General features: G+C 43.2%; 1 protein-coding gene across 1 annotated transcript; it reads left to right on the top strand.

Annotated features, from left to right (window-relative positions):
* The first annotated feature begins 172 nt into the window (after positions 1-172).
* On the top strand, positions 173-22,615 carry RIOX1 (ribosomal oxygenase 1). Its single transcript, XM_075266570.1, has 15 exons — positions 173-261; positions 2,635-2,865; positions 3,263-3,408; positions 3,638-3,737; positions 5,819-5,932; positions 6,437-6,543; positions 8,937-9,044; positions 11,346-11,380; positions 13,537-13,715; positions 14,954-15,058; positions 16,486-16,627; positions 17,160-17,280; positions 19,932-20,031; positions 20,223-20,309; positions 21,569-22,615. Exons 1-15 carry the CDS (start codon positions 187-189, stop codon positions 21,656-21,658), a joined length of 1,740 nt encoding a protein of 579 aa, XP_075122671.1. The 5' UTR covers positions 173-186; the 3' UTR covers positions 21,659-22,615.
* The last annotated feature ends 51 nt before the right edge of the window (positions 22,616-22,666 follow it).

The raw sequence follows: 22,666 nt of genomic DNA on the forward strand, positions 1-22,666 counted from the left end.
ATATTAAATTCACATGTCATTAATAACGCATTTTGTACGTGCACACTTGCTATGGCGCCTCATCATCACTAGATGGAGCACTTTCCAGACTCGCGTTCTTTAAGACGTTCGGTGACGTCAAGACGTAGCACTGGCAACTGAAGCCTTTTCGTACGTGACTTTTCCCTTACTGGCTGCTTCCTGTGTATGGTGGCTATGGCTCCCCCACGTGTGTCAGCCTTCGCTGCGTACCAGACTGTGAAGGAGGAGACGAAGCCTCAGGTCAGTTCTATCCTGCTATGGCCGTCCTGGGGTTCTGCCATATTGTAGCTGTTTGCTGTGGCTTTAACGTTTAAAGTATGGTTACGGGTACTGGGGAACTACAAGTACCAGGATTCCCTGCCGCATCGATTGCCATAGAGCAGAAGTGTCTAAGCTGTGGGGAAATGCAAAGTATGTAAAGAATTGACCCAAATGTGCCGGAAATAGACTTGTCCTGCCCAGAGCCCTATCAGTTCTATAGCTGATGTGACAGTTTGTGAAAGTGGGGTCAGTAATGGGGGGTGACCTAGGAGGGTAAGGGTTAAAGAAAAATTAGGGGGCAGAATGTTAACAGAGGACCTGGGATGTATGGTTATCAGTGGTATATACTATTTGTATCTGTATACTGGCCTGTCAGCTGGCGTCGTGTATATGGCATACGTGCCAAGGTACAATATGGGGACGTTGTGTGGCAGTTTTACTTATTGGAATGAAAGAAAAGCCTGAAAAAATGCCCCCCCCCCCCCAGCATCCTCAGCTACCAGTCTCCGAATAATGTCTGTAATGGGTTCTCAACACCCCAAACACCCGCTGTGCTCCTCAGCCTGACTGAGCTTGTCTTAGGGAGCTTATTGCAGAATTCTGAAGTTACTTTAGTCGGGGGCCCCATGGGACGTAAATGCCACGATTTGCCCACGGTGGAAATGCCGCAGAAAAAATCACAGTTTTATAGGAAAGGCAAAGTGGATTGGATTCTAGCGAATCCCATGCCCACTTTGCAGTAAAAACGGTGGTGCAGACACGCTACGATTTCCAAAAACGTTGTGGCTTTGGAAATCGCAGCATGTCAATTACACCTATGGAAACGCCGGCGGTTTCCCCATAGGTATAATTATAACAGAAAGTCCACAGAGGAAACTCCGTAAACTTTCTGTTTAAGACCAGGGCCCCATGGAAAAAGCCGTGATTTGCCTGTGGTGAAAACAATCATGGCACTTTACAGTACCTGCAAAGTGGATGGGATTGTTGCAAATCCCATGGCCACTTTGTGGTAAAAACCACAGCACGGACACTCTGCGATTTCCAAAACCGGTGCAGTTTTGGGAATTGCAGCATGTCAATTATATCTACAGAAACACCGGTGGCTTCCCCGTAGATATAATTGTAACAGAAAGTCTGCGGAGGAAAACTCTGCGAGGTTTCTATTTAAATCTCTGTGGGAAGAACCGCAATGCGTTAACGCCATGGTTTTCCCGCAGCGCTTTATAGCTGCATGTCGTCCTGTGTGGCCTTAACCTGAAGCTTTGCAGGACATCCCGTGGGACCTTAGCCTCAGGAACTGTTTACACAGTGGGATCAAATCACGTTTTTTCTTTTTTTTATTTTGTTGGGATGTTTTCTGAATTTTTGCAACAATCTCAGCAAAAATGCAACTATATTACAAAAGATGGCAAAGTAGCCTCATTGAATAGTTATGGCTTTTTATAATGAAAAATAAAATATAATATTATTTTTAGGAGAATAATGATACAAGGATTATTACACTGTCCACCAGCAGGCAGAGATAGTACTTTCCCTAGCGGCTAATGTGATGCTGAGGCATCAAGTGATTGATAACGGAGTACAGAAAGAGAGAGAAACCTAAAAATTGACCTCAAGATGGTTTCTGATCAGAAGCTGGAAAGAGCGCAATATATAGATAATCAAGTGAGGGGTGCGGGGATGGAGTGTTTCTCTATAGGAGTTGTCTATGATGTTTCTGATCGCTGGGAGTCTAACAGCTGGCCCTTGCATGGATCAGATATTTAGGGGTTGTATCTGGACCCCGTACAAGACAGTACAAAGATCTGGAAGCCGGTAGCTCTGTTACCCATATACCTGGAACTGCATTTCAGCTCTTTTTGATGTCCGGTCAGTGGCAGCTGATCTGCAGTAATGGCACCCAGCCACTATACAATATACTGTACAGCGCTAGGCATTGGCTCCATGCATTGTCCAAATGGCCCTTGGATGCAACCCCAAAAGCTGATCTGTGCAGGGGCTGGTAAATCCCAGCATTTTATTTTAGGAACATACAGCAGATATCGGCAGGCTTCTTAGACGATGGACCATTTCACATGTGTCAGGTTTTTTCTGGTGGTTTTGGTAATTGTTATGGCAAAGCATATTTCCAGTTATGAAATACTAAAATACAGTACAATGAGAATAAGTGGGAGTTTAACCAAAACTGTACAGTCATAGCCCAAATAAGAGTGACATTGTGGTAGTGTAGTAAGGGTGTCACTACAAGGTTTATAACAGTTGTATTCCTTTTTAGGTTTGTAGTCTGGTTAATAATTATGTTGTGTGTGAACTCTGGCCTGATAGAAAAAAAATGTCTCCTTTTTCTTTTAGTTGGGTCTGGAAAAGAAGCACAAGGGTGCGATCGCAAAGTCTTCGCAAAAGAAAAAGAAAAAGTCAAAAAGCAAGGCATTAGTAAGACATTGTGAAAGTCAAGAAGAAGATGGCGCCCGAGTGTTACACACACCAAATATTTCATCCAACAAGAAAAAGAACTCGAATAAGGGAGGCAAAATGCCAAGCAAGATCACCAACGGGAAAGATCAGCCCCCACAACAACTGAAGGTAATGGCCTCCCCCTTCATCCATATAGAGAACCTTATATAGCACACACATGGGGGGATTTATTTAGACCGGTGCATTGTGCGGCAGCAGTGGCAACCCCACTGATCAGCTGATGGAGGGGCGAGCACTGCAGCCTCATTCACATGAAGTTACTTGGTCCTTCTGCAGCTCAGCGCCATTGCCACTGAGCCGTAGTATTGACTGTATCTTTCATAGCCCTAAAGTCTTAAAATTTGAGCACAAATATGGCGAGAACAAAAACTTGGGTCTTTATATGTGTGATGGGGAGATGGGGTGGGGGTGGGGGGTTTCATAGACGAAATATAGATCTCGGTGTCAATTGAATAGGGGATTTTTGAAGAAATGTATTTTCATGAGTACTTGCTCCTTATTCCAGGGCTCGGAGATCAGCAATAAACAGCACATGGGACCCCCTCTAGAGTCTGTACTGCAGAGTTTGGGAAAAATCCAGAACAGTAAAGAAAGGGCTAAAGCCTTGTTTGAATGGCTTATTTCTCCTGTGAAACCAGACGAATTCTTCAGGTGGGTCATCTGCATTTATATAGACATGGTTCTCCCACATTTATATAGACATGGTTCTCCCTTCGGATAGAAAGATATGTTACGTTAAACGTTGGTTATAATCCTGTGTGATGGGAATAGAAGGAATACTATATACTATACATTTTCTATCATGTTACTTGCTGCACAGTGGCTTGTTATATATTACCGATACATAACGTCTAGTTCTATTTCATTTTTTTTTTCATAGATGTATTTGGGAGAAGAAGCCCGCTTTGATCAAGCGGCACAATAACAAATACTACAATGGATTCTTTTCCACTTCAGAGTTTGATCGGATTCTCCGAGAAGTAAGTTCTTGCCTTAAAGATGATCTTTCACCATCTCCAATTTAACCATTGTTTAGTAGCCACCCCTCCACTGATTCCTGCAAACTTGGAATTTTTATGTAGCCACCGTTCCTGAGCAATAAGTGCTGATAGTTTTGGTGCCTGATATGCTATTAGATTCTCTACTATCAGATAGGAGGCGGCAGACAGGGGAGCATTATTCTGAGCTCCAATCAGAGGCAACCAATGTCTGAGCTTAGAACACACCCTTTTGACTGCTCCTGCTTGACACCGCCCTCCTGACGGTGGAAAGTGTAATAGCATATGAGGCAATAAACTAACAATATTTGTTGCTCTGGAATGGTGGGGGTGGGAGAAAATCTCCAGCTGTGCCGGAATCCAATTTCCATGTGGTGTTCCAAGCATTTGAAAGTAATCAGATGGAGAAACCTACCCACAAAAAAATGGTTAGGACATTTTGGTGGGTAGACATAGTGTGGGTGTTTTCTATACATTTTAGGCATCTATTCCATTTGCTGTACATTCTTCTGTTGGCAATCTGTATTTTTCTATTTTGTGGTTGTGCTCCGACATTTTTCATATTTATGTATTTTAACATGTATCAATAAAAATAAATCTGTATGTTTTCTACATCAGCGTGGGATTTTTTCTATTATTGATATATATTAATAAGGTCCCAGTAATTTTTTTATATTTGCCTTTTTGGTTGTTTGTGTTATAAAAGTCTAACATACTGAATTATTGTTTAGCTTGCAAATTTGAGAAGACTGGCAAATGCTATACAGAAAGTTGTCAGAACCGCAGAGGGTATTGTGGCATATGCCCTACCATGTATTACTTATGCACATGTGGCACAGAGCCTCGGGCTGGGGGGCACAGCAGATTGTGGCAGGGCTGGCAAGCTGTTCTGTCACCTTCTGTCAGGGTCACTATGGTTAGGACATCATGTTACAGATTTCTTCTTTCTACCAGTTATTCGCTCTTCAAATGAATGCAGTATGTGTTTAGTTACTGTTTCATATACATATTACATATATAAGATTTTTAGGCGTGATCAAGGTTGGAGATTATTTCCCACAATGCTTTGCTACTGTCCAAGCATTGTGGGAAAAGCTAACCATGTTAGCTAGGTCCCTTAGGAATGAATGGATACAGCCGGCACACAGCCTGTGCTGGCGTCCGGCCGCTTAACCCCCTGCGCGCCGGCTGCATCCTTTCATGCTAATGGGAGACTAGCTAACATCTCTAGTAGCTTAAGGCTTGGTTCACATATGCTGATGTCTTCTGTCCGTAAGAGTCCGCATGAGGACCCCTACAGACAGAACACAAGCGCAACTGCAAGCGCTGTGCAGTTCAAGCGCACGGGCCCCATAGACTATGATGGGGTCCGTGTGCTTGAACTGCACAGCACTTGCAGTTGCGCTTGTGTTCCTTTCCGTAGAGGTCCTCATGCGGACTCTTACGGATGGAACACATCAGTATATTTGAACCGGGCATAACACTTACCTGCACAGAAGCGCTGCTGCTGGTCCGGTCCCCCTGTTCTCGCTCCTCTTCTCACATCTCCCCACCCTGTACCCACCCACACTCTCCTAAGCCACAAGCCCCGCCTTCTTCCTAGGTCTGTAACACTAACCTGGGAGGCGGGGACAGTGAGGCGAGAACAGCGGGGACCGGACCAGAGGCAGCTCTTCTGTGCAGGTAAGTGGACACGAGAGGGGACTAAGTAGCCAGAGGATTTTTTTTAATCACTACACAGCGTGAAGTTTAACAATTAAAGTGTTCAATTTTTAGACTCCATGCTGTGTAGTGAATAGGATCATTTTTAAAATCCGATCTTGGATTATTAAAAAAAATCCCATTAACTTGCAATGGGATCGGAATTGGGATCGGGTTCAGGTTCGAATGGAAAATGATCGGTAATCGGATTTTAAAAACAATCCTGAAATCTCAAGATCGGCTCAACCCTAATGTGCAGGTTTTTTTTTTTTTTTTTTTTTTGTTTTTATGGTTCTGTCATCTGAAAAGTCTGTATATAATAGTATAATACTTGTCTGATGTCTGTACCTGTTACATTGTAGGATAATGTGCAGTTTGGGGTTAACTTGGACGTTACCAGCTATACTGATGGAGTCCGAGAGACACACAATCCCCCTGGCAGAGCCTTACCCTTGGTCGTATGGGACTATTACAAGGTGAATAAACAACATGCTGAAAATAAAATCTATGGAAATCACGGACTGACAGGTTGCCCAGGATTACAATATTGATAGTCATTCCTTAGGATATTCCAGCAATATAAGGTCAGAGGGGGTCTGCCTTACAGTGCCCCCCATCCCTAATGCTGTGCACCTCGCAGTGGCCTTGTTGGGTACCGCAGCTTTGTGTCATTGAAAGTAAATGATTGTGTAAAGCAATAACAAATGCAAACATGTTCTTGGGTTCTTTGAAGTATCTACACAGAGAAAAGTTAAGGTTACTGATCCTACCTTATGTATTGCTGGAGAGAGCTCATCATAACTGGATGAAGATAATGGCGAATAGCTCAGTAGTGGAATTTATCAAGGATACATCACTCATTTCCATCATATAAAAGTTTTTGTTGCAAACTTGTAACTTTTTTACAATTTTACCCCAAAAAGTGGTTGGGGACTGGGTGACTGTGCCGCTATAATCTACATGTTGCCTTGTATTTGCAGAATGGATGTTCACTGCGGTTACTGAATCCTCAAAGCTTCACCTCCACGGTGTGGAATGTTTTGTCTGTGCTGCAGGAACTTTTTGGAAGCATGGTTGGGGCAAACACGTACGTATGCTGCTTTTCTTTCCTGCACTGGTCATGTTGCCTTTTAAAATTAATTGAGGAAGATTTGTGAAGACTGACGTTAATGGCAGCCTTCAACACCCTTGGGTCAGCATAGGGTACGCCTCTTTAAAACCGCTATATCGGGTCGTGTGTCTGGAGGGGAAATGAATTCCAGTTTGTAGTTGGAACTAATTTCCTGCATCATTGATATGGTAATAAATTTGGTGGGCCAATGGCAGCACAGAAAACAAAGTTGCAAATTTTTTGAACTTTTTATGCCTTGTATGACAGAAAACTGGCATACAAGGCATTGATAAATCTGCCTCAATGTGTGTTTATTTTTTTTTTCAAAATCCTTCAGTTCGATTTTGCAATAAATGGTGCTGAGCAGAGATGAGCAAATACTATTTGAAACGGACGTTTCGAATAGCACGCTCCCATAGGAATGTATGGAAGCAGCCATTCAATGCTATGGGAGCGTGGTATTCGAAACGGCCGTTTCGAATAGTATTCGCTGCTCTCTAGTGCTGAGTTCACTGAATATTTCTGGAGCCTTCACAGTAATCCATTGATTTTGTTAGAGGAAGCTGTGGTCAACCATGTATCACCACAACATGAAGCCGCCATGACAGTGGAAATATTCTAAATACATGGAGTGCCTGCGTTTGCTAGAACAAGATGCATTACTACAGCGTAACTCTGTCCTGGCTGATGGTGGGGTCCTGGTTGGGGATCCCTCTCTATGGTGCCCATATACTCTAATAGTGCATGTGGGCATAGGAGCAATAGGAGCGATGCTGCTATTCCGCTCCTCCGCCCCCCCTCCCCTCCGGAATAGCAGCATCGCTCCTGCCGCTGCTGGCTTCATGCAGGGCAAAATTCACTGAAGGGAGAGTAATCCCAAAAACAAGTACCAAAAATAAAAATAAAACTTCACCTTTATTTTTTTGCAGATAAAAAACAACAAAAAAGGTAAAAACACATCTCCGGCAAACCAGGCAATGGAAACGCCAGATATTTACTGGGTGTGCACTAGCCTTTGTGCCACATCCCCTCGGAGGGTAGGAAAAATATGGGCGAGTAAATGTAGTTAAAATTCACCTATTCAGCCCTTTTACTAGGAGATCCTACCTCCCTACAATATACAAAGTATGTCCGGAGTATATTGGAACTGAATTCAAAATAGTATCAACCTCCAAAACCCAATATTATAGTGCAAATAGTGGGAGTATCCACTTCCTCCCTGAGGATACTGGCCTAACGCCACACCAACAGGGAGGGATAGCGGAAAAACTACACCACTGGGTATGGAGGATTCAGTCCATAGCTCCCAGACATACATATAACTACTGCAACTTCACCCTACGCGTTTCGTCTCATGCGAGACTCCTCAGGGGTATATAGTATATCAATTTGTTGCAAACAAGTGGCATAAGCCACACGATAGTGCAAGTGTCTGGCGGTACGATGCACTGACCGCCGGCAGGACCGCTCCACAGACAGCGGCAGGAGCGTAGCGATGTTGCAGGCACCTGTGTCGGCGTCTACACTCCCCGGCATCCGCCTCTCTATTACAGCGGATGCTGGGTCGGTATCGGCGCCCCCCCCCCCCCAAGTGTAAACCCCCCCTCCAGGCTCGCTCCCATGCACTTAGCCCCTCCTCCCTCCTCCCTGAGAGCAGCAGATACATCACTTGACTCTTGAGCAGATAAGTCAAGGGATGTGTCAACAGAGAAATGAATAAAGTAAGATAGTGGACATACAAAGCAGTTTTGCTGAAGCGGTGTATTTAGGAAAAGTCTTACATCCACATTAACAAGCAGTATAGATAGGATCCTTGTGATGGGACAATCCCTTTAAAGTTCACCCTAGCAGCTCTGTCTGGGACATTGCTGGTGAAAATAATCAATGAAAACTGAGATTTGCAGATCTATGTATAAAAAAAATAATTAAAAATACAGTGGGGTATTAGAACTTTATATGCAGCACATCTGCAAGTACTAGCCATACACCGTGTACAGAATTTTTAGTTGGAGGTTTGCTAGGGAAAACTTTAGAGTTTGTTTTCTAAGAAAAAGAAGTAAAATAGATCAATGATGTACCGTATATTAGATGCCCAAAAAAAGGTAAACTGGCTCTTACTCCATTAATACAAGTTTCCCTTCAACAATCTGAAAAGTCCTGTTTAATTTCCAGCAAATCTGATATTGTGTCCAGCAAGTGTATCCGCTAACTAGACGGGCTGGTAATAGTTCATTTCTACAGATCACTGGGGAATGGAGTAATGTGTATATATGTCATAGTTATTGTCCAAATTAGAGTTTTGCCTTTGAGTACATTTTTATGCTGCTAAATTCCTTGATCCCTTATTTTTTTGTTTTTTTTCCTCACAGGTACCTCACCCCTCCTGGTACACAGGGGTTTGCGCCACATTATGACGACATTGAGGCCTTTGTGGTTCAGCTGGAAGGCAAAAAACACTGGAGGGTCTACAGTCCAAGGTTAGTGCTGAACAGTGTAAGGTGAAAGAAGGATTTAGCTGCATTCAGTGACGTAACTAAAGTATTGTGGGCCCTGGTGCAAACTTTTGTTTGGGGCTACCTACCCCCTTCCTGGAGAAAATTCTTCATATTGGCAGGTACAGGTGCTTCAGTGATATCTCAGATACTTGAAAGGGCTACAGCTTTAGTACCCACAACTACAGTTATCAAGAATACAGAGAGTGAGGAGTGCAGCACTTGACATGTAAACAATACTGGGACAGTATTACGTGCTCCGCAGTGGCCCCCACACAGTATTACGCGCTCCGCAGTGGCCCTCACACAGTATTACATGCTCCGCAGTGGCCCCCACACAGTATTGCGTGCTCCACAGTGGCCTCCACACAGTATTATGTGCTTCACAGTGCCCCTTGGACAGTGTTATGTGCTCTGCAGTGGCCCTTTCACAGTGTTACGTGCTCCGCAGTGGCCCCCACACAGTATTACGTGCTCCGCAGTGGCCCCCACACAGTATTACGTGCTCCGCAGTGGCCCCCACACAGTATTACGTGCTCCACAGTGGCACCCCCCACATAATATTACGTGCTCCGCAGTGGCCCCCACACAGTGTTATGTGCTCTGCAGTGGCCCCCACACAGTATTACGTGCTCCGCAGTGGCCCCCACACAGTATTACGTGCTCCACAGTGGCCCCCACACAGTATTACGTGCTCCACAGTGGCCCCCACACAGTATTATGTGCTCTGCAGTGGCACCCCCCACATACTATTACGTGCTCCGCAGTGGCCCCCACACAGTGTTATGTGCTCTGCAGTGGCACCCCCCACATACTATTACATGCTCCCAAGAGCCTCCCCCATCCTAGAGCTGGTGCTATTATTATACTCTGGTGTCAGAGTATAATAAGTAGAGGTCCAGGAGAAATTATTAAAATAGCGCACACTTTATACTCACCTTGTCTCACCTCTCCAGGGAATCCTCACTCTGTACTGCTGTCTGCTGCATCCTCTTCTGTCTTATGACTGAGTTCTTGGGCTCCAGCAGTCACGTGGGGCGCGATTACGCTATTACAGCGGAAGGCCCCATGTGACCGCTGGCGTGACCTCAGTTATGGGCAGGAAGAGCCCAGGATGGATGTTCAGCCCAGGACTGGTGATTATAAGTATTTTTTTTATTTTTATACAAGTACCCTGGGCTGGCATTCAATGGGGAAAGGAGCCTGATGGGCCCCTTTCCATTCACAGTATGTATTGCAGTTGGGGAACCAGGCTTTCCTCGACCACTATCATGGTAGTCCGGAGCTCCAGCCATTTCCAGCTGGCCGTGGGCCCCGTACCCATCAGGGCCGGTCCCGGTCACACCTCCTGCGACCATGATTGTTACACCACTGGCTGCATTGTTTTCTCTGTAAGTATTTTGGCCAAATAGTCTGCATAAGATCTGTAACATATTCTTGTCATTGTAGCGATTCAGCATATTAAGTTTCTGTACACCTTTATACAAGAAGCAATGCAAAGATAGAACATATGTAATAGAATTTGCTCACCCTTATGTCTGCAATATTTTTAGCTTATTTTTAGCAGTGCCCTGCTTCAATCAGGACAGGCTGATTCTGCCTCAAAATCCATACCAAATATCGATATGTGAACATACCCTAACATTAGTATTTTTAACTTTGTAGCATTTTCCTATATATGCCTATAATGTTTGCGCGGTACTACATCTTATAATACACAAAATGCTACTTTTCTCCTCCATATTCCTGCCTCTTTATTTGTCCACCCAGCGTTATTTCACGAACAGCATTGATAGGGAGAGCCTTCCTCACAGATCGATGAAGTTAGAGCTAATCGTAGGAGTCTATGGAAGTGGCTACTTGGATCCACAAGTACATATTGCTGCCTCCATTGTGTTTAGTAGACAGGACTGTTAAACAATGTCCTGCTGCTTCTAAGGATATGCTAGAGGGTTGTAGTATTAGACATATAGCGAGTAACAGCAACCTTGTCCTCCATTACTCCCTTCTCCATAGACTTCTATGGTTAGTTATAACCATTTATATGTCAGTGAGACTGACCGTTCCACTCCCCCAAATGTGAGTCTCATTAGTGGCATCAGATTGAGGAATTGGGTAAAACAGATGAGGATGTAGAAGATGAAAGAGGCCTCATAACATGGGGAAAGAAGCATTTTTCTTTAGTGGTATGACAAAGTTTCTTATATTCACTTGTATCATATTATAGCTGCAGGTATGCTTTGGATTTGATGCTTTTTATGTAACTTAATTGCTGTTTCGTTACAGGAACTCATCGGAGATGCTTCCTCAATTCTCAAGTGGTAAGGACCAGACTGTTGTACTGCATGAATGACATTTTTCATATGATGTACTAGTTAAAGGGATCCTATCATTAAAACTCAATTTTTTCTCACTAACACGTCGGAATAGCCTTTAACGTCGAAAGGCTATTCTCCTACCTTTAGATGTCTTTTCCGTGCCGCCGTTCGGTATAAATCCTGTTTTTTGTTGGTATGCAAATGAACTTTCTCACAGCACTGGGGACGAGCCCCAGCACTCAAACAGCAGTGGGGGAGTCCCCAATGTTGTGAGAGAACTCTCCAGCGCCGCCTCCATCCTCTTCAGGAACGTCCTCTTCACGTGTCTTCTTCCGGCGCAGGCTTCAAACTTCTAGGCCTCGGGCAAAGTCGACTGCGCATGCCTGCCGGTCACAAGAAAATGGCCGCTTACAATACTGTGTAAGCGGCCATTTTCTTGTGGCCGGCAGGCATGTGCAGTCGACTTTGCCCGAGGCCTAGAAGTTAGAAGCCTGCGCTGGAAGAAGATGGAGGCGGTGCTGGAGAGTTCTCTTGCAGCATTGGGGACTCCCCCAGTGCTGTTTGAGCGCTGGGGCCCACCCCCAGTGCTGTGAGAGAGCTCATTTGTAAACTGACGAAAACCGGGATTTATACTGCGCAGAGAAGACAACTAAAGGAAAGAGAAAAATAGCCTTTCTTAAAGCTATTCCGACGTCTTAGTGATAAGAAATTGAGTGTTAATGATAGGATCCCTTTAATACATTGCATTTCACCATTACAAGTGGTGCTGGCCAGGGCTTTCTTACTGCTTGTAATCATCTACATTTGTATTAAATGGTTTTGTACAGATTTCCCGCAGACAAGCTAATGGATATACAGTTCATTGACTACATCCATTTTACTTTTGATACTCCCCTGGTTCAAAAAATGTTTCTATCTTGAGAGTTTATTTCATTTTAAATATTTTTTTTTTTACATTTTATAAATATGTTAAGACCTCTAAAATTGTGTGAACATTTGTAATAACTATAAAGTAACTTTATTTTATTTTGATACGTTGAGATATTATACTTTATAGCCTGGTGCATAGCTACCAGAAATAGTGATATTATGCAAAGTCGCTCTTGCAGGTAGGACTTTTTTATGCCATAGTTTGATTAGAATAGCTTGAAGCAAGACTCTTTAAATCAAATAGTTTTTTGTAAATGAACAGTTCAGGTGAATATAAGAAACTTTGCAATATATCTTATCCGAGGAAATTGCTCCTATCTGCTCATACCAGCTTCTCTCCTGCCTGGCAAACTGCTCAGTTCAATCAGAAAAACCCATTCTTAACTGAAAACAAGCTGCTGTACATTCAATCCTATGGCGGGAAGGAAGGGGGAGAGGAGGAGGAGGGAGCATGAAGAGAAGAGAGTGTGAATGAGAAGCAAGATGAAACAGACATCTTGGAGCAGATTGTAGTAAGATCTCTCACCAGAGCTTTATTCGATCAATACAACTCAATCATGGTAATGCCTACTGAAAAACTGTTAATTAAAAAAACAAACAGTCTTCCAGCAGCTTGTTCCTCTCTGCTTGCTTCTTTCTTACTTGACTCCTTCTGCTCCCCTCCCCTTCCCATAGACCTCAATAAAATCGAATCTGTGAGTGAGCTAAACCAGTCTTCACGGTGCAGACAGCAGTTTGCCAGGCAGGAGAGGAGCTTACTGCCCTGTTTATGCTATCATATTACCCATTTAAGTATTTTTGTTTAATTTTTTTTTTTTTTGTTGGCCACAGATAATCCAGGTCATGTGCCACATTAAGGGACCTTTATTGTACATAGAATATTCTATAGATGAAAAAAATGCATTTTCAGTGGAGTACAGAAGTATTTACAGTCTATTGTGACCGTTCTGCACAAATAGATCCTTATAATGCTGATGGATCAGGTCAATAGTACCACAGTCAGGCCGGGATGTGAGGCCATAATATGGGAATACCTGCATGTGAAGCTGGCAGTTCCTCGAGAAGAGGTTGCAATAGGATATGTGTAAAGTAAATTTTTATAGCACAAGCTGGCAAAATGTTTTATCTTGTACAACCCTTAAGATATGAGCAGACCATTTTTAATTTTCCTTATCTCAGTTTCATGATTTATTATTAATGGCCTATTGAACTATATTTATCACCACCAGTTAATTTCAATGACGGAGATGTTGAGAAGCCCATTCTAGAAACCGTTTTAGAAGCTGGAGACCTTTTGTACTTTCCAAGAGGCTTTATCCATCAAGGAGACTGCCTTCCTGATGCCCACTCCTTACACATAACCGTCTCTTCATTTCAGAGGAACTGTTGGGCCGACCTGCTGGATAAGGTGAGATGGAGCTGCTTCTTGGATTCACCATTTCATTATAATGAAGCCAGTGCTATAGGTCCACAGATGCCACTTACATGCCCAATACAAGTGAAAGGGTTTTCTAGGATTTAAAAAATAAATAAATAAATGTATTGCCCTTTTGTATATTAGTCACGAGACCACTGCAGTAAGTCACTGGCCAATCAACGCTGGTTCTGCTGGAAGCTCGTCTGTGAGGGGGCAGAGTCTAAGATCGGACCATAGCAGTCTCCATTGTGGTCCGATTTTAGACTCCGCCTCCTCACAGATGAGCCTCCGGCAGAACCAGCGTTAGTTGGCCGAATGCTGTACACTGGCCAATCAACGCTGGTCAATTCATTCCTGAGAAAAAGTCAGCTCCCTCGTAACAGCAAGCTGCCACCTCTCCTGACTAGCAAGGACAAGCCTGCTGCAGAACCAGCGTTGATTGGCCGAATGCTATACAGTGTATTCGGCATTCGGCCAATCAATGCTGGTTCTGCAGGACGAGTAAGGGCCGGTTCACATTAGCGCTTGCCTCCCGTCCGGAAGGAGTCTGCAGGAGGACCCCCCCCCCCCCCCCCCAAAAGGAATATCAGCGCAACTGCAAGAGCTGTGTAGTTAAAGCACACGGACCCCATAGACTATAATGGGGTCCGTGTGCTTGCCGCGCACTGCCCGCATGAATCATTCATGTGGGCAGTGCTCTGTAAGCACATGGATTCTGTTATAGTCCATGGGGCCCGTGCGCTTTAACTGCACAGTGCTCCTCCTCAGCACTCCTCAATTGCACTTTGTTCCTCCTAAACGCTCTCCTCCTGCTATTCATGAACTTGGTGACTCTCTTTTAGTCGAATAGTGGTTTCCCCTGAAACGAGTATTTTTTTCCCCACAGACTATAATGGGATTCGATATTCGATCGAGTAGTCGAATATTGAGGCTCTACTCGAAACGAGTATTGAATCTCGAATATTTCACTACTCGCTCATTTCTAATCTGTGGTGTTTCCTTGCACAGCCAAGTGGCCGGTCTGCCGCTAAGTCAGTGCTGCAGCATTGTCACTGATACAAGGAGCTCTTAGAGGTCCGACCACCACAATCATAAAGTAATCCTAGCGACTTGCCATCACTTTAACATAGCATTAACCCTTTAATTGAGAAGTCGGCTGTAGCCTCGTTCTCTTCTATATTGCCATTCTTTATATGACTTTGTCTCCTCTGTAATGACCTTTTCTGCAGCTCCTTCCAGGAGCCCTGCAGATCGCTGCTGAAGATGATGTTGAGTTTCGGAAAGGGCTTCCTTTGGATTACCTCGATTACATGGGCGTACAAAATGCGGAGTCAGTAAGTAGCTTTTGTTTCTGTTTTCACCTTGAAGACATTCCAGGCTGTGCCATTAGTAGCTCTTTCTATAGGAAGAAACTGTAATAATTGATGTATCCATCTCCTGGACCTTGTCTGCTATTTTATTTTTTTGTGGATAGAAATAAAAACATAAGGCAATGTCAAGCTGAGCCTGTAAGTGCCTGCCGATAAGTGGAAATTGAAAGCCACAGGTAGCCGGCGCACATAATACCATGTGTTGTACTGTGAAGCATTAGGTGACTCCAATGTTTCTCAAGTGACTTATGAAGGCATTCGTGTCTAGGAAATTACATTTTAGTCTGAGGGCAGGATGCTTACATGGACATAAGGTGAAATAAATCTCTGTTCTACAGACTAAAATATCAGGTTAACCTGTTGTTTCTTAGGCAGTGGCCCCAAACACAGGGCCCAGTTTTGTGCAAGAATTTTGTTTGGGACTAGAGATGAGCGAACACTGTTCGGATCAGCCGATACGAACAGCACGCACCCATAGAAATGAATTGAAGTACCTGTGACGCCGGCCTCCTGGCAAAGTCAGTGTCACAGGTGCTTCCATTCATTTCTATGGGTGCGTGCTATTCGGATCGGCTGATCCGAACAGTGTTCGCTCATCTCTATTTGGGACCCCTCTACCGTACTTGGCCTTATTTGAAAAATGAAGTCTGATGCTTTTCTTCTATGTTTTGACTCTGTCTTTACCTCCTCAAAATGTTAGGTTAGTTAAAAGGGGTTGTCTGGGGTAACTTGAAATCCCTACACTAATCTAAACCCCCTCCCCCTCCTACTTTCTAAATAACATTATTAAAAAAAAAAAAAAAAAAATGTAGTTACCCATATCCCTGGGGCAGTCATGTGACCACCCCAGGCACATTTTCTGATTATCCTGTGACGATCCATTTTCCCATTTCTGGAAACGTTTAGTCTCTTCTACTCCCCCCACCCATCTACTCCACTCATACTACCATCCAAGGCTTCTTCCGGTGAGAAGACTCCTCCCTCTGCACTGGCAGGGTGCGCGCTCATCTCCTCTTCTCCAAGCAGGGTGCGCACACTGCTGCCGCTATATCGCCTCTACCTCTACTGCACAGTTTTGACACTTTTTCAGAACGTGGTGCCGCCTATTAAGCCTGGCCCCTCTCCAACAAACCATGCCCCTTTCCCAATAAGCCCTCCTTGTTGAATAAGGTGCAGAAAGTGGCTAAAACTGTTAATAAATATGTGACCAATTTTGTAGGTACAAACTGCACCAAGATTTTGACACATTCTCAGCAGTAAATCTGCTCCCAATATTTTTAACAAATGTATTTCCAGATCTTATTTGTAACCTCTAGTTCTAATATGGATTGTTTTACAAGTGTTTCAGTTATGTAATTTTTTTTTACTGTAGTCTCTCTTTTTTTCTGTAGTTGAACCCACAGAGGCAGAATTTCATAGAAAAGGCTCGAGGGTTGATAAGGAAGTTGGCGGAGTATGCACCGATCGACGCTGCTGTGGATCAGAAGGCTAAGGGGTTCCTGCATGACTGCTTGCCTCCTGTACTGACACCGGGTATGACCTAGTCGTGGTTATGTTTCTCACACTTGCTTATCATTTAATGTTATGAAGGTGTGACATTGCTCATGTTGAAAAAAAAGTCTATACAATGGGGGAAATTTATCAAGATTGGCGCATTGTGTATGCCGGTGTCGGCATCATTAAAAAGCCCTGGCGTGCTGTGGGAAGTTCTGTGCACTGGGATTGAGATATATGTGATCGATCAGACACCGACATAGATTTCAGGTATAATTCTTACAAGTTTACCAGTTTCCTTGGTCCCTGCTCTGCCCATAAAAGTGGCAAGTAGCACATTTTTTTGGTGCTAATAGTTGTGCCCCATAAATGCACCACTTTTACACAGAAAGCTTTCATGAATGGTTTAGTAACCCCGCTCCAATATGTTGAGAATAACCTCATAGAATGAATATTAGAATTCAGTTCCATCACATTTTATCCTGTAAAATTGACAGCTGTTGTCTGTTGTTGTTTTTGGCAACTGATCGATTTAAAATTGGCGCCCCTTATGTGTTTTTCCTTTTTGCAGCTGAGAGAGAGCACAGTGTGTACGGAGTCCCAGCTCGGTGGGAGAATGGAGACGTGAAAGACGGCATCATCCAGCTTGAGACAGACACACAAATACGGTTTCTGAGAGGTGGGATAGCAAGGTCAGTCTGCTTTACAGTTTACTTGTATGCACTGTAACACCTGTAATGAGAAAACATGGATAATGTATTACTGTGTTCACCCTATTCAAGAAAAGTATCAAACCCTAAGGGAGCGTTCACACTACCGTCTGTGTCTGACAGGTAGTGTCCGCTCCTAGTGTCCGCTCAAAATCTGGCACGGACATTAGGAGCGGACACTAGCTGTGTCCGTGACACCTGTCATTTATTTAAATGGGCATCGGGTGCGTTCTTTTGCACTCCGTGCCCTTCCTTCCCTGTCTGCATGTAAAGATGTCCGACTTCTCAAGCGGACAGAAAAACCCTACAGGCCTGGGACGCATCCTACATGCCTTGTATTCACACTATAGATCAGTTCAGATGAAGGTCTACACGACCGAAACGTCAACTATTGTGATCTATCGGTCTTTTTCATATTACTGCAATCCCTATGGCCCCCTCAGTGGCTCCACATTTAGTGGAATGGCCCCACATGTATTAGGATGGCCCCCTCAGTGGCTCCATTTAGTGGAATGGCCCCACATGTATTAGAATGGCCCCCTCAGTGGCTCCACATGTATTAGAATGGCCCCCTCAGTGGCTCCACATGTATTAGAATGGCCCCCTCAGTGGCTCCACATGTATTAGAATGGCCCCCTCAGTGGCTCCACATGTATTAGAATGGCCCCCTCAGTGGCTCCACATTTAGTAGAATGGCCCCCTCAGTGGCTCCAGACAGGCTCAGACTGGGCCATAGATGAACAGGTGTATTCCCTGGTGGGCCCCCGTCTAACCCTGGCATGGCACTCACTTTTATTCATACAGAATACTATATGTAAATGGTTAAAGCTATATACCAGTCAAGATTCACCCTCCACGTTACAACTATGTGCAGGCTGCAAGAATTCCTCCATACAAAGCAAAATTACACTAGTTCTGTTCCTCAGTTTTACACAGCTTTGTTCCAGCTACATCTTGCATATAACATGTTGTCCAATTTATTCCACTGAGTGGGACAAGTGAATGGTGGGATCATCTCTTGTGGCTTAGCGGTACTATCTTGTGGACATACCCTCAAAGAAAGCCGTTTACCATCTTGGTAATAGAAGTACATTATCACTGGACTCTGGATACAACAGGACAGAATTCACCTTCTCTTCTGCACAAGCTGGCAGACATGAGAATAAAAACTGGAGACTACAGGAAGGAGAAGCAGATATCACATCCCTCTAATAAAAACATTTGACCAAGTTTCATATATTCACATATAATATTGAACAAGTCGGCCATAGATCAGATGGAACCTATGCCAGTATAATGACAATAATGCCCATGGATAATGTTGGCTCAGGAAGTTCTGTGCAGTCTTTCCTTTGTGTGCATTGATTTCAGTTTAGTGATTTAATAATGTATGGCAGGAAATATTGCTATTAGGAATCTAATATAGATGACTGTTCTGATTTCATACTGGCCTCTATGCGTACAAATGGACTCTGTCCCTGTTCTTTCTTTTAGTTCAGTGTTGTTCTAGAAGTATCTTTAGAAGTATAACCGTTCATATTAGCTCTGGATTTTCACCCAGTCCTGGATACAGGTCCTGTATTATAGCAAAGACTTATAATATGGCATCTTATCATGGAACGCTTCAGTTTTATTCCATATGCACGTGGGGACACAAGTTAGTTGATCTAAAGCGTGGAACAAGCCTTTTGATATAATTTATAATTATATAAATATTAATAGTACAGTCTAAACCTTATAATCTATCTTGATAAAGAAATTTGTTCCCTTCTCCATTTATCTAGTTGAGTTACTTGTTACATAGAAGTCTATGGAGGAAAAAAAAATTACGCTCTCCTTAAAGGTCATTATATGGTTGAAAGTATATACAAAATGGAAAGCTATATGTAAATTTGACAGAATTTGGGGCCTGGAGTCAGGAGCCTCCTGACTCTTCAAATAGATCGCTGCTATTGGACAGCCTTGGCACACACTGGTCACTCATAGGTTTCAGTGCCAGGTGTCTTTGATTTGCAGGACTCTTATTCCTATGATACTATGCTTTAACTACAAGGCTATTCATAGATCAATATAGAATATGACAGCGTCCTCAGAGGGACTAATTCAGAGGGAGAGGAGATCTTATGTTTTATGTAAAATATCCAGAGGTTCTTTTAAAAAAAATTTAAAAAAATGATCTGATTAAAAAAAGTCTATGAAGAACGGAGGGGTGGAAGGGGGCTTCTAAAAAAGACCAATAACTGAGGCTGCTATACTGAGTGAGGGAGAGCTCCTCTGCCAATGCTGTCTTCAAGACAAGGATCTACTGCAAAGAATGAAGCAATAAATCACTTATCTAGCCTCCCCCTTCCCTCTCCATAGACTTCTTTGATAGATTCAATACAGATAAGCAGTCTGAGTGAAGATGAGGAGGAGAGCAGCCTAATAAGTGTAAAAGAACCCGATTTCTGTAATGAGATATATTACTGCCATGTACTATTCATGTATGACACATTGTTCTATACTTTGAAGTACCCTGAGTAGCAGTGACACAGTCTTGTTATAGATGCGTGAAGATTATATAAGTCATGTAGGTCCCTAATAAACACGGTACATTCATGACATTTCTAACTCTGATCTTTGCTTCTCTGCAGGTTATGTAGTGAAGGAGAAGCCTGTTTATTGTATTACTCCACAGACAACTCCAGAGTCTACCACCGGGAGGAGCTAAAGTCTATTGAAGTCGATGTGGAGGTGAGCGAGTCTGCGGCTCAGACTGTAGGGACTGTGTGTTACTAGCTTATGTCACTGACACACACTTATTACTGTGCCGATATGATCATGTAATCACTGCATTGATTTCTATAGTCTTGTAGATTGTAGACTGTGAATATTTGGCAATGACTGTCCATTTGTGTTATCAATAACCTCACTTCTCATTGCAGCATGTAGACGCTATAGAATATCTCCTCCATTGTTATCCTCGATATGTGACTGTAGAAAGCCTTCCCTGTGGAGAGCTGGATGACAAGGTAGATATGGCTGCTGCTATATGTATGACTGATTAATCTGTGAATATAGGAATGATGTACTGCAGTATCCAACCAGGAGACAGCTGGAGCCATCATACCGTGCAGGGAGGTCTAGCAAGGCACATGAAGGGGCCGCCTTCTGTGCACTTTGCAAGTGCTGTGCTCTGAGCATTGAAATGTGCATCCGTCTATCATGCAGCCAACACAGCCGTCACCCCAGGTTTGCTTCTATGTTTCCCCCTGCCCTTTATAGTGCGGGCAGACTCCCTTCAAACACATTTACCCAGAAATAATAATAAACCCCCCCCCCCCCCAAAAAAAAAACCCCTATAAAAATAAAAGACATGTCTCTGAAAAAAAGACGCAAAAATTAGTTGAAACATCCAAGTGATAAAAATTTTAAATCCCTCAAAACCGCATTAAAAATCCCCCAAAAATCCATTTATGGGAATTTTATTCATATGACAGATTATTTTTTTTGGGGACTATCCACTTTAATAAACCATCAAATAGGGCATGTCCTATTGTTACCAGTTATTCACAGATCCCTCTATAGGTCCAAATCTACGAGAGATCCATGAGAACAGCTGCCCCTTACATGCAAAATGGGCATTAATAATGGACAGTTAAGTTTGACTACTGAGAATGGGGCAACATTCATGTGAATCTAACAAATGGCTGAATGCACACCACAAACTATTGCAATGCTATAGCTATTAAAGAGAATGGATCACTAATTATTATTATTTTTTTTCTAAGTAAAACACATCTGTCTTTCCTTTGGGTATAGATGTTTTCATCCCATTTTCCAGACATGTTCATGGGAGAGACTCCATCTTACCAGAGCATTTAAAAATCTGCTTTACAGCAACCACATGACAGCGTAGTCTAGACATGTTTATTGAGCTCTATGGACATGTGTGCACTGAAAGGGTGGACGTAAGCTAGGACCATCACTAGCCATTATCATTGTAGTCCTGTGACTGCTGCAAAGAATCCGCCTATAGAACATAGTCAACTTATTAGCTTTAGTGCACAGAGTATATAGGATTTTCTTTTCAAATATTTATATTGACATTTCAAATATTTATATTGACATGGAATATAAAAAAATTTCACCAAAAATTCTTTAAAATTGCAATTGTTTTAAATTTTGCGCCACTTTTCCCAAAAAGGTGGGGTTGGTTATGTTTCAAAATGAGCACAATGTAAAATAATAGAATATTGGTTGGATTAATTGTATTCTATATTTGTTCCAGCTTGCTGTGGCCAACATGTTATTTGAGAAGGGTCTCCTGATCACCAAAGAGCGACTGACTCCATTACCAAGTTCTGGGGATTATGAGTAATTGGTGTTTTATAGCGATGCCATTCAGAGACTGTGAAGAAAGTGTGTCCTGCCTTCTATGAAGTTCTGTGCATAGGACACTTGTAACCTCAGGACTGTATCGGCACAAGGATCGCCCACAAGTCAGCATTGCATTTCATATATATTCTTACTTTGCACCAGTAAATGGTCTTGCACTACTTGCTGTCCTAGTTTCCACGATGTTCTTACAGCCATAAGGAATAATCATAATAAACGTTTCTGATTCGGGATCTTCACCTCTACATTAATTTCATATTTCTTTGAAATGTAAATTTCTGGAAATAATGTAAATACCTTTAAGAGTTAATGCCTTTTATTTCCAGAGCTTACATCTTAAAGGAGTCCAATTCTAGAGGGTTGCTGTGGATGACAAACAAGTCATCAATCCAATCTATAATCATTCATATAGAGTTGGGTCTCTGCTGCAGGCTCTTACATCTTCCACTCTTGAGGATACAAGTGCTTGATAGTTCATGTTCCAATTCATCCTAAGAGCTCGTTGACATGAGGCAAGAGGGGACAGATTTTGGCGCTGAATCCACGTCAGAATCCGCCCTCTCACAATAGAGGTCTATGTAGACCGCTAGCTTACTTTTTTCCGTGAGCGATGTGTTCCTGCTCACGGAAAAAAGAAGCGAGCTGTCCTTTCTTCAGGCGGATTCTGCAGCTGATTCAGCCCCGGTGTCCGCCTCGCTGCAGCACCCTCTGGACTAAGCCCATTCATTTGGGCCTACGCCGGAGTGGGAAGCCACGACAGTCGGATTTTGATCCTAGTCTGACGCAGCCCCGTGTGAACTAGCCTTAAAGGTGTTGATGTCATTGTAATAAACCAGACACATTGTTATGCAGCAGCCCACCCCTCATGGATACATCAGACTCATAACTATGTATATAAGATACAACTTTAAATTCAGTTGCCTATAATAAAATCTGAAAACCTGCATATTACATTCTCTGTGTATTTTGTAATAGACACCATCACATGATA

This window comes from Leptodactylus fuscus, chromosome 3, assembly GCF_031893055.1.
Source record: "Leptodactylus fuscus isolate aLepFus1 chromosome 3, aLepFus1.hap2, whole genome shotgun sequence".
Classification (NCBI taxonomy): Eukaryota; Metazoa; Chordata; class Amphibia; order Anura; family Leptodactylidae; genus Leptodactylus; species Leptodactylus fuscus.

Coding starts and splice junctions, on each gene's coding strand:
- RIOX1 (XM_075266570.1), top strand. CDS start 187: ATGGTGGCTATGGCTCCCCCACGTGTGTCAGCCTTCGCTGCGTACCAG. Junction 20,032..20,222: donor CTATTGAAGTCGATGTGGAG/GTGAGCGAGTCT, acceptor TTCTCATTGCAG/CATGTAGACGCTATAGAATA. Junction 20,310..21,568: donor GTGGAGAGCTGGATGACAAG/GTAGATATGGCT, acceptor TATTTGTTCCAG/CTTGCTGTGGCCAACATGTT.